General features: G+C 41.6%; 1 protein-coding gene across 1 annotated transcript in view; it reads right to left on the reverse strand.

The window, feature by feature from the left end:
• Positions 1-5,119: 5,119 nt before the first annotated feature.
• Positions 5,120-12,560, reverse strand: part of LOC108791047 — a 13,333-nt gene continuing 5,892 nt past the window's right edge. Inside the window, exons 4-8 of the mRNA XM_018561418.1 lie at positions 12,251-12,420; positions 9,232-9,385; positions 7,652-7,821; positions 5,459-5,609; positions 5,120-5,334 (exon numbers count right to left, since the gene is read on the reverse strand). Coding sequence (XP_018416920.1) covers positions 5,120-5,334; positions 5,459-5,609; positions 7,652-7,821; positions 9,232-9,385; positions 12,251-12,420 — 860 coding nt within the window. The remainder of the gene's footprint in view (positions 5,335-5,458; positions 5,610-7,651; positions 7,822-9,231; positions 9,386-12,250; positions 12,421-12,560) is intronic.

Consider the following 12,560-nt stretch of genomic DNA (forward strand, 5'->3'; position numbering starts at 1 on the left):
CCTGAACACAGGGTTATACAGTACTTCTTATTTATTTTAATAACATGTTTGTGGGATGCCTTAATACGTCAAGTTACAGAACGTTACGATTTAATCCTTTTAAAGTGATTGATCTTATTTCAGCAAACAACATTAACCACATACAAGGCCAATACATTCATTGTTTTCAAATATAAACAAAGGACATTTGTCATGCAACAGAAAAGAATGGGAACAAGATTTGATGAAGGGCTAATAGGAAAAAATCATTTGAATTAACACATTCGGTTTCCATTTGCAGATAAGCCAATACTGACAGATCCACATAATGCAGACATTTTTGTGACACTCAACCCTAAACGATTAATATGCCACCAAGAACATTCACTTTGGCAACATTCGTACAACAATAACATTCTCATATTCACATAATACACACATTTGATTTTGTGACATCCGACCATATGCCACCAAGAACATTCGTACGACAGCAACGTTAATACATTCACATCAAGAACATTCAACATTATGTAACAATCACCTGTAAAAGATCATTTAAATAACAAGAAATACCCGCTTCCCACATAAACAAGGGTGCTATTTGTGCATTTTATGCAAATGTTGCAATATTCGCCCAGCTGACTGTCTATACCTAGACCCCTTTGTAATGAGATGCATGCTGTATATCTGGGCTGTGGACTGACGGCTATATCACTTACTTATGGAACGCTCTCTTTGGTGCTGGGCTGACATTCTGTGACAGTGTCTTTGAGTCATTGTTTTGTTCCAGGCCAGAGTTTCCTTTCCTTTTTTTTGACGCACGCTTTTTACGATGATCGGGAGTTGCTGTAGGCCCTGAAAAATATATTTTGTTGATGTATCACCACTTTACTATATTTACACAAGATGTTATCAGACTTCATGTTAGAAACCCACAGGCTAAAAGTGTATGTACACCCCAACAATGAACTTCATAGGGTATGGGTAGTTTACATACCCTATATACCCTTTGTTAGAGCCTACATGTTCACGCTACCTGTGTTATCTCAAGGAGTCTAAACAGCACTTCCCTTGGACTAAAAAACAACAACTTCCCCTATGTGAAGATGAGGAGGTGTTATGTACAGTAGTTCAGCATAACAGAGCTGGGCAGGGCTGACGCCAATCATAGTGAATTTTCAGTCCAGAAATGTCACAGTGCTATCAGTCAACAACAAGAAATTCAGAGTGCATTATTGCCAGGATCTACCAGTATTTTCGTGTACCTAGATTTCTCACACAGGTTTAAAGGGTTATTAAACCCTCAGTGTGTTTTTGCATATATCTACTGATAGCAAGCAGTAGATATATGCATAGTTACATAGTATTTGAGGTTGAATAAAGACATAAGTCCATCAAGTCCAACCTATTGCTGATGTATATAGGTCCATGTATCATCTCATTCTTAGGAGTACCTGTACCCCTGTATATTACGGTCTCTCAGGAAATCATCCAAAAGTTTCTTGAACGATTCCACACTCCTAGCTGAAGTTCCAGACCCTAACTGATCTTACTGTGAAGAACCCCCTTCGCCCCTTGTGCTGGAATTTATTTTCCACCAATTTTAGGTGGTGGCCTCTAGTCTTTGTAATGGAGTTAATCTTAAAGAGTTTGTTGCTAATGTTGCTGTCGCCATTGAAATCTCCTTACTTACCTGTGTCTTCTCCACGCGCTCCCATTCGAACATCTGAAGAGTCTCGGGCGGCCGCAAAGGATCTTGGGGCAGACGCATGCGCACTTCAGATATTCGGCGAGGAGACGAGGAAAGACACAAGGTAAGTCTATGGAGCAGCGTGCACCCGCACAGACTCAGTAGTATATCAGAGAAGAGGAGGACAGAGGAGTCAGCGCTGGATCGGAGACCCGCACCAGCGCTGGAGGGACAGCTGAAAAGGACAGTAAGGAAGAAAATGATCAGATTAGGAGACATCATTTAAAGTAAGTCCCTACAGCAGGGAAGGGGGGTAAAAAAGTTTGACTTTAATGTCCCTTTAACTCTCCATTTCTGGCTAGAAAGTAACAACTCCACAGAACTTTACATACATATATACTGACAGCAAAGGTACTTGTGATGAATTAAAAGATGGTGCCTGCAATATTTTTATAATAGAAAAATGTCACCAGCACACCATAAGTTAAAAAAGCAAAATATTTTATTGCCAATAGCTGTATCTCATTGGCAAGTGCTTTCGGGGCCTCGCAGGGTCCCCTTCATCAGGCTTAGAGATATTAGAGATGCAATATTTTTATGTCGCTTGTTATTTGTGCAACTGTTTATCAAATCAATATTTTTAGTAAAAAATACAATGGAGGGGAATTTATCAAAACTGGAGCAGTTGCCCAGGGCAACCAATCAGCTTCTATCTTTCATTTTCAAAGCTTTACTGAACAAACTGAAAAGAGAAGCAGATTGGTTGCCCTGGGCAACTGCTCCAGATTCTGCCTGCTCCAGTTTTGATAAATTCACCCCAAATGAATTTTAGTGCACACAAACACAATATAATCCCTATGTTTTTGCACCAAATAAAAGATGAAGTTGTGCCAAGTAAATAAATATCAAATATGTCAAACCTCAAAACCGCAAAGTAGCAAAAATTTGCCGTACCCAAAATTATCAACAGGCAACGCTTTACAGCTCATCAGTTTAGAATGAATTGTAAAATGAGAGAGTGAGAATTTTTTTTCTCATTCTGTAATGCGCGGCTACACCCAATATGTGTTGCGCAATTGTTGTTTGCACACACGTGCACGCCCTACGCACGTGCTTGTGTTCATATTTGTGTACGGGGGTGCTTTTTTCCTTGTTATTTTTTATTTATTTTTATTATAGTTTTTGTAACATTTCTTTTTTCACTAAACTTCATTGCTATCACAAAGGGGCTAACAAGCCCCCATGTGATAGGTATTGGGCAGGTGACAGGTTCTCATTATGGTGGCACGATAGCATAGGTCCTGTCGTACTCCAGACTGGAATCCCAATGTAATCAAATAGGTGTTGGAATGACCTGCAGGTGGCACTGTGCAGATCCAAATAGAAGAAGATAGTCACCTGCATACCAGGATCCAATGTATCAAAGCGCCTATATTAGACGCTAAGAATACATGGCATCACTAAAGAATGGCAATTCACAAGTGTTGTTGTGTATTCTTCGTGTCTAATAAAGGTGTATTGATACATTGGACCCTGGTATGCAGGTGACTTCTTCTTCTATTAGGTTTCTCGATGGAAACATCAAGGGTGTATTAGAGCCCTAATATCTCTCTTGGGCTCCAGTCAATCAAGCTCAAACTGTGCTCAATCTGCTGTTTACCAAGGTTTTTGCAGTAGGGATTTTGACAGTTCTGAACCCAGAAGTGCTCAGAGCTGAGCACTCCCAGGTTCACACTCTGCAGAGGACATTGGGTAATGAAGGTGGAGGAGGGGGTCAGCAGCCTGCAAGGTTACAATACATATACAATTTTGCTCTTGCGTTGTGTGAATGAGGCTTAGCCTGCTGTACTGTGTAGCACAGTGATTAAAGGGATAAAACCTGGATCCATGTGCATGTACTGCAGCGATGTACTGCAAATGTTTGTCTCTATTTTGCCCTGACATACACTTTGACCTACTGTTGGCCTGTTATGAAGACTATTTCATATATATTCATCTCTTTATTTAAAATACACAATTGCACATGTGGTTCTGTAGTAGATTACCTGCAGGGGATGGGCAGTTATCCAGCGTTAATGCTTCATTTAACTCTGCAAGAAACAAAAACATTTAAATTAACCAGTTAAACTCCAGAGCCACTTTCACATTCATCTGTGGTCCTATTGGTTTGGCAATAACATTGCCATTACTTATCACACAGGTAAGACATATTTTTTCTTTTTTGGGGACAAACAAGGATTTTTTTTTTTGTAGCATTGACTCTCATAAATAGTTTAATACTGTAAATGGGAAAAAATAAAATAAGATTTTTTTTTTCCAGTTTGACCAGTGATAATTTTTAAAACAAGTATTCCAATGCTATATATACAAAGTACCACATTTACCTTTTCTAGTTTATTTTGACCCTAAAATTATGTTTCTGATAGAAAGGTTGGCATAGTTATTTACAAATGTGATAGAAGCTTTCTTTCTCATCCATTGAGGGGCACATGAAGTCTTTTATTTCCAGGTTGTAGGCTGCCTACGGGAGGACTGGACACAGAAAAAGAAAAAAAAGAATACTGTAAGCCAGCCCATAATAACCGCTCTTACTGCCAGCATGATTCAGGTTTTTTTTTTATTGTCCTAGAAGGATGATGGATGACTTTTCTCTGCTATGTTAAGGACTAACCTAATTTTTCATTAGCACTTTTTTATCCTTTCATATTTTCTTCAACCAAGACTCTTTGTTACAGGGGTGGGCAACATCGGCTTCATAACTTCAAATCCCATCATGCATCTGGTAATTATGCTTATGGCTGTCAGAGGTTTGCATTGCCTCATCTGACTTGTAGTTCCACAACAGCTGGAGTGCCAAGGTTGCCTACCCCTGGTTTATTGCGAGTTGTTCCCCCAATTTCAGTTATCTGGTGAAGTTGTCCTCAGCCTGGCTTTTGGAGTAGAGACCCCGCTGGCCCCGAGTGCCTATGCTATCTGCTGGTTGGAGTGTGTGAACTAGGGGATCAGCCTGTTGCTTTTACCAGTGCTGTTTCAAGCCTTGGCTTGTTTAAAACTCCTAAAGCTGCAAAAACCTTCCCTTTGCACTTTCTTTTTCTTATAGAGATTGAAAGCATCCTGATAAGCTGTTTCCTCCTGCTAAGTGCTTATTTGTCTTGCACCCTTTTAGTTAATATTTTGTGCAAAAGTGGTCTATTCCCAATGTGGATCCGACAGTGTTGAAGACCCATTCCTACAGGTCCTACACTTTATTCAATTCTGGTTATCACCTTAGCCTGTCAAACCATATCTGACTAGTCAAAATTCCTTAAAAAAGATATAACCAATGCTGCAGTTAATCCCTCGATTATAGAAGACATAAAGCAGTGGCTGTAGCATTACATTTCAGCTGTGACAGTCTGCTGGAACATTACCTTCTCATTTTTTAGTACATAGTGCTCTTTGCCTAAAGTGCTAGACTGCAGAACCTTTGTGTAGAAAGCTCTTGATCTGAATGGCCTTCGAGAGCCATCTTTCTGGGCCATCTGTGCACCAGTTTCCCATTCCACAATCTATAGGTGGCTCAGACAGACGGCTAGCCTTCATGTATTTTGGTTTGCCAGTGTCCAATCCTTCTGTATGCGTCAGTATAGCCCAAAGGTTAAAGACTTCCGGTGTCCCTCCATGTACTACAAGAATACGGTTTTACAAAAATCCAATTTTACTTACATTTGGCATATGTCTTATTAATTCTAATGCTAGCATAACATGTATATGCATTTTTTTTCCATGTGCTGACTTCTTGTAACTTACTCTGCAGGATGACCCTGAGATGGGGAAATAGGTTGAGGTAGAACTGACAAAACGCATAGGCACACAAGGCTTCTATGTCATTCCTCTGCTCAATGAGACACAGAGCTTTGTACAACACATCCTTTGTGGGACTCTTGTCAGCCTGCAGCTTCTGCCAAACAAACAGTTTTATAAATACACTTCATTTGACAGTGTACATGTTACAAATCACTTATTATCAGATACAAGAAAAGGGAAATACTATATATAAATATATATATCTATAGATCTATAGATATATATATGTATATCTATAGATATATATATATATATATATATATATATATACACACATAAACAATGATTAATGAACACATAATGTTGGCTGGATGTAATGTTCCACCATAAATCTACTACTAAGGCATATGTAAATATTTTTTATACAACTAGTTGGATAACATATGTTTACAGTATAAATAAAAGAAAACCTTCCTTATAAATCTACTGATTTCATAATATAAAAGATAAAGCTAAATCAGGGTGCTGCCACAGGTACCATGCCTCTAAGTTCAGGTTTTTGAGATTTGGTTATGTTCCTATGTACCCTGTTTTGATGTTAGGTAATTCAGCCCTAGCTTGCCACTTTCCCCCTCACCATGCTGGCTAGCCCAGCCTAGTCCCGGCCTATGCAGAGTACAGAGGCATAGATGATGATTGTTCTTTTCCTTCTATAGTAAGCCAGAAAAATATTTTTCAGTGTGCCAAGTTGGACTCAAGTCTATCCCAGCATTTGCCAGTCCCCAACCTGAGCCTTCTCTTCCCACCCTGCACACTTATTTTTTTTAAATTCACTTTACAGATACATCAAATCCAGCAGGTTATACGACATCATGGTTCCTTACACTTGTACAGCATCAGCAGTGGGCAGTCATTTCTTCTTTACAGAACTGCACCAGTGATGGAAGGTGAGTGCCATTCTGTGCAGCAGTACTATGGACCCAAGCTAGAATAATAATTTATCCCCAAGGAGGGTGTCTGTAGTAGGGTGCTGTGTGCAATCCGCAGCAACACTCGGCAAGCGTTAACACCACTAGGCTGGGTGACAGCCATTGGATTATACACTAACTTCCTGGTTAGCTGTCAGAAGCAGCTTGCCCTTCCTAGCCCAATTGCTCCTTACTCCAGGAAACCAAAACCTTCCTTCTGACACCAGCTCCGGAGCCACTTGTTAAGCTCCCTCAACTCGCGCTGTCTTGCCCATGTTGACTTGCCCATTGCACGCCAGGGTGTCTGTAGTATGGTGCTGTGTGCAATATGCCACTACACTCGGCAAGGGTTAACACCACTAAGCTGGGTGACGGCCATTGGATTATCCACTAACTTCCTGGCTAGCTTTCAGAAGCACAGCTTGCCCTTCCTAGCCCAATTGCTCCTTGCTCATGTTGACTTGCCCATTGCGCGCCAGGGTGTCTGTAGTATGGTGCTGTGTGCAATATGCCACTACACTCGGCAAGGGTTAACACCACTAAGCTGGGTGACGGCCATTGGATTATCCACTAACTTCCTGGTTAGCCGTCAGAAGCACAGCTTGCCCTTCCTAGCGCAATTGCTCCTTGCTCATGTTGACTTGCCCATTGCATGCCAGACACTTGATGCTTGACACCAGCTGCTTTCTTGGAGCTTGGACAGTGCAGCAGCATATATGTTCTGTACAGCACAGCACCCCTATTTTACATTGATATAAACGAGACTTCCCAAAGGACTTCCCACTGACACCCCCACGGAAATGCCCACTATAGCAAATATTGCAATTAAAGCTTGGAAATCTAGTTCCCCAATTCACCTATAGGCCTTCCAGTAGGCATGGTAAAGCACAATAAAACCCTGCCCACCACATCCTTTACACTCAGGTGGCAGAAGCGCTCAACAAAAGGTTTAAAAGTTGCTTTTTTAACAAAAATGAGAAGGTGAGCAACATTTGCAAGTTCATAATTGGAGTTATCATTTATAAATGGGAAGGACAAACCTTAGTTGTGCTTTAAATCCATTTTGTGGCTACATCACACAACTGTTAATGTTCTTTTCACCTAACCTATTCAGTGTAGTCGTTAGAAGACATTTGCCTATAAATATGTACGTGACTGCTCGACCTTACAATATGAAATAGTGTAAAAACAGTGGGGAGCACTGTGTATTTGGCTGCATGCCTCTCACCAGTAATTGTATCCTCGATAGCAGTCCTATGTCATGCAGGCCATATAGGAATGGAAACTGTTCATTTATAGCTTGACAGATGCCAGTTTTGGTGATCTGTAAAAGGTTCCGCCTGTATTCAGAACACGATTTCCATCCAGTAAACAGTTCCGCTTGTTCTTCGCATGGCTCTGTGTGGTGAAAGCACAGAAGAAAATATGAAATAGTACAATAATCAGGGTAGGAATTCCTTCTCCCCTACAGATCTGGTCTCCCTCTTGCTGGTTGCCTAAGATATGATTCCAAACTAACGGCTAAAACAATAAAGGATATAAGGGGTTGCAGAGCAGACCTGCGACACATCCAGGCCCCACCACCATGTGCCAGAAGACAAGGCATGGCAGGACACTCTGTGTGTGTTTGAGTGTATGGGTGTAAATGTATAGGTGTGATGGGGGGAGATAAAAAAAAATCAAGACTACATAGTTGATAGCCCAAACTGTCAGAATACCATGTACGCTGTATAGCATAGCTTCCAGTGCTGCCTGGATCCATATTGAAGTGAAAATATAAACAGTGACTTTCTGATGGTAGTTAATTGTAGAAGCATATAACCCAAAGTGACTATGCCCAGGCCTGCTGATGCTACGTTATGGGACAGAGGTAGCAGCATGCATATTCTGAAGGCAAGGATGACCAATGATGACCTTCTGGTGGCACTGGAGGCAGAAATGCTCTGAAAAGTGATATGTACTGTTAGCAGTGTGGTCCTTCTAATATTTTTTGCAGATGGCTTTCTGTTACAGTGCTTGTGGTCATTTGTAGCACCTCCCCATGGGAGTATGTGGATTCCAGTCAACCAAGGCAAGAGGAGACACGGAGAACGTGGTTTAATGATAACTCTTTACAGAAGGTTCAGCACCGGAACAGGACACCTTCATGCGCAAGGCTCCAGCATCCACGGCTACATCATACTGCTGCAGTATCAGATCAGGTGACTAGTGGGATAGTGTTGGCAAAAACGTACGGTGACATCAGAATACAGTATGGGTAGTGTCCCCGGTGGATAATAACCCATATACCCCAGGCTTCAAGGTCAAGGTGCTGAGCACTAAGCCACTTTGACTGAGGCCAAATGTGCACCTAAATCTAGCCTGGTAGAACATTTGCACAGTCTACATATAAGTCGGAGATGGAATTTAATCCTACATAGCAGAGGTTGGCAAACTCTTGCCCTCCAGATGTGCTGCAACTACAAGTCCCTTGAAGCATTGCATGATGGGAGTTGTAGTTGCACCACAGCTAGAGGGCCGGAGTTTGCCTACCCCTGCTATATAGTAATAAAATTATTCTTTAGGAATGCGAGCAGAAAAAACAGATTTTTTTTGGGTGATGAACCCCAAAACACCCCTGACACTCACTTCTGCTCTCACCCTGCAGGGGAATACCTAACACCCTCTGTTGTTTGTGCAATAAGGGGAAGATATGTGTATTGTGTATGTAGTCTTCCCCCCTCCCCCACCAACAAACCAGATTGTTTGTCATTTGTCCAGCCTTGTCCATTCTGGAATAAGCACAAAATGAATATAGGTAAAATGAACCTTGTAATATTTCCTTGAGGCCCGGGTATAACTTCAGGTAACATTCCTGGAATATATATTCAAAGACAATGCTCAACTTCATATCCTTCTTCTCAATCAGAGACAGGCACTCGTATATGACTCGTGACACCGGCCTCCCATCGGCCTGCAGCTTCTGTAAAACATGACAAATCACATTTGGAAGATGAAGATTATTATTATAATACAAACAGTGACGGTAGCGATTGACACCGATCAAAGTTTTACCTTTTACTCCACAGTAAGAAAACCGATTGGCTTCTACACTTTGAACATCATCTACCCTTTGTACTGCCCTATAAATGTAGGCTGAAACATAATTCTTTATTACATCTGCATATTATACTTTATAATACGTGTGGTAGAACATTGGGTGGAAAAAGAATTTGCCTTTAGACAAGTGAATACACTCAGCTCACCTAGCATTAAAAAGCATTTGGCTGTGCCGGCATGACCACCAAACCACTGTATTTCCATTGACGGGTCCATTAATAAGGGGATGTTTGCATGTTCCTTTTTTTTTTGGAGGAAAGCCGGGTGTCATTCCTGGCAAAATCCAGCCAGCCACATGTTCTTCTATAATTGACTGCCCATGATCACTGCTCTCAGATGAACAATCATCTCTAATAAAGTTCCCTTCTACTCAAATGGAAAGTCTAGTGCATATCATGTGAGCACATGATAAAAAAACCAAAACGTTAATGCGTTTCAGCCAAAGAGGCCTTGTTCTTGCTCTGTTAGATTAATGTGAAGAGCTGTGGGCGGGAAGCTCTATACAAAGCTGACAGCACCTGCTGCCATTCGCATGTAATCGAACATGCTCAAACACCTACGGATGACCGCCCGTGGGCGCAAACTGACCCTTCAGTTGCATGTGTCAAAGGGGACTTATAGGAGTTCTAAAGTCACAGCATATACTATCCTTTTATAACAGCACTGCTGCTTGATGTAATCTCCATTTCTCAAGATACATATCCCATCATGCATTGCTTCCACTGTGCAACGATGATGTTACATTTTCAGAAGATCAGACATTGAGTTGTAGTTCACACGGCAGGCTTAGTTAGAGCTGTGACATAATGAAGTGTAGTCACAGACCTGAGTGAAATCATGTCAGTGCAGTGAGGAAGTCCATCCTATTGGCATCTTCAATAAGTCAGTATACAAACCTCTAGATGGATATAGTTATTAGGATTGGGATAGAATGTATGGAAATTAAATACAGAAATACAGATTTATTTATAGTTTTTGACCATAGATATAATTTAAAAAAACTTTTTTTTTAAACTTTACTTTGACTGCTATCACATAGGGGGGCTATCACTCTTTAAGGTGATGCTGGGGGTCCAAAAGACCCCTAGTGTCACCTTTACACTGGAAATAAGCTATTGAAGTGCAGATCGCACTTCTACGGGACACTTCTACGGGACACAGAAGCGATCTGGCGACAGGTGAGTCGCCAGAATCGCTTCTGTTGTAAAGCCGACAGTCGGCTTTACAAGTTTAAACAGACTCCCAAACAGCCCCGATGCTACGTCGTCAGTCACGAAGGGGTTAATCATAGCTAAATGACATGTGAATACACTCAGTTTATCTAGCCCAGGGGTAGCCTAACACCAGCCCTCTAGCTATAGCTAAACTACAAATCCCAGCATGCATCTGCCCCTGGAAGTCATGCCTGGGCTGTCAGAGTCTTACAATGCCTCATGGGATTTGTGGTGTCACCACAGCTGTAGGACCAAAGTTTGGATACACCTGATCTAGCCCAACACATGTGGACAATAGACGGAGTAACAGGAATTCCTTAATACAGTATATACCTGCAAACATCAGAGAGAGGGGGAGCACATATTCTGGGTTATTATTGAAGTGTTTATATGTTTTTTATATAAATGGCTCAATAAAGCAGAAGCACTGATTAACCAGACAGATGCCAACATGTATAAACAGGACCTTTTGCATCCATTGACTGTGTGTACATGTAAAACTCGAAACTGGTGCTTCCTCCATCATCACATGGCCAAAGCCAAGGCATTGTTCACATGGTCAATGACAAAGTCTCTTGGGGGAGTGGCATTCAGGAAGTCTCATACGATTGGTGGCTCTGATGGAACATGGATCCCCTCTAAACAGAGACTGCAAGACCAATGCCTCAGTACCGGACATGATAGGCCACCAAAAGAAACTCTGACTTCTCTAGTAAAGAGTTCAACCTTTAAAAGGTAAGATCAAGTTATATGTGTAGTGGAACAGCGCTGTTAAAGAAGAACTTCGGGGGAAATTATTATTAACCCTTGCAGGGAGGCTACCTCCACACTGCAAGGGTTAACTGCTCGTTTTGGTCTAGGGAGGAAAATAAAAAAGAAGTTATACCAGTCCTGGGAGCCTCTCTCTCCTCCTCCGCTGCAGCGATCTAAGGTCCGTGAGTCATCATGTTCTATACACAGTGTATAGGATGTGAGGATGCCCAGGGACATATCATTGCTGCAGTGGAGGAGACAAGCTGGAGGAAGCACTGTCACAGCCAGCCAGCTCTAAAGGGATTGGGCGAGTATATTTTCTTTATTTAAGCCCCTGGACCCAAACAAGCAGTTAACCCTTGAAGTGTGGGGGCAGCCCTACTGCAAGGGATAGTGACCGCTACTGCTGCAGACTACAGCGCCACGGTCTCAGTGTTCACACAGAGCAGACGAAGAACTAACGTTCTTCATCTGCTCTAGGTGCTCTATAGTGAGCTCCTGTCCCCGGAGTTCTGCTTTAAATTAACTGTCACATGTTTTCTGTGAATAGGTTTGTTTGCAAAGGAATTCCAAAGGGGACGCCAGGCCACAAGGGGCTTCCTGCATGGAGTGTCTGCAATATCCGCTGGGTAATGACATTGCGGTACTCCTTCCTGGGGTGTGCTCAGCCTTGTTCTTCTTTTCAAAAAGGAAATGCATTTTGGCAGATCCGGATCCTGACATTATCAGTAAGGACATCAGAAATAAATATTAACACTCACCAGTGATTCTCTTTCAGATAGAACAGTAAGATCCTGCAGTCCGTGTACAAATGGGAAGAGATCTGTTATTGCCAAACAAATCTTCACTTTATCCTGAGCAAATATAATGCTGTCCTTATCTATGTCCGCCGTGACCTGGACCCTATTCCTGTATCTTCCTTCTCTGTATTCTACAAGAAGAACATCAAAACATTATCAATGGTTAAAAAACTAGTAAACATATACAGTAGATACAAAGTTAGTAAAAAAGTTCCTAGATGTAAAAGGTTCATATCAGTTCAGGATATGGGTTGACATTCATGTATCCCTG

The sequence above is a fragment of the Nanorana parkeri genome, unplaced genomic scaffold (genome assembly GCF_000935625.1).
Source record: "Nanorana parkeri isolate BGI_ZX_2015 unplaced genomic scaffold, ASM93562v1 scaffold523, whole genome shotgun sequence".
Classification (NCBI taxonomy): Eukaryota; Metazoa; Chordata; class Amphibia; order Anura; family Dicroglossidae; genus Nanorana; species Nanorana parkeri.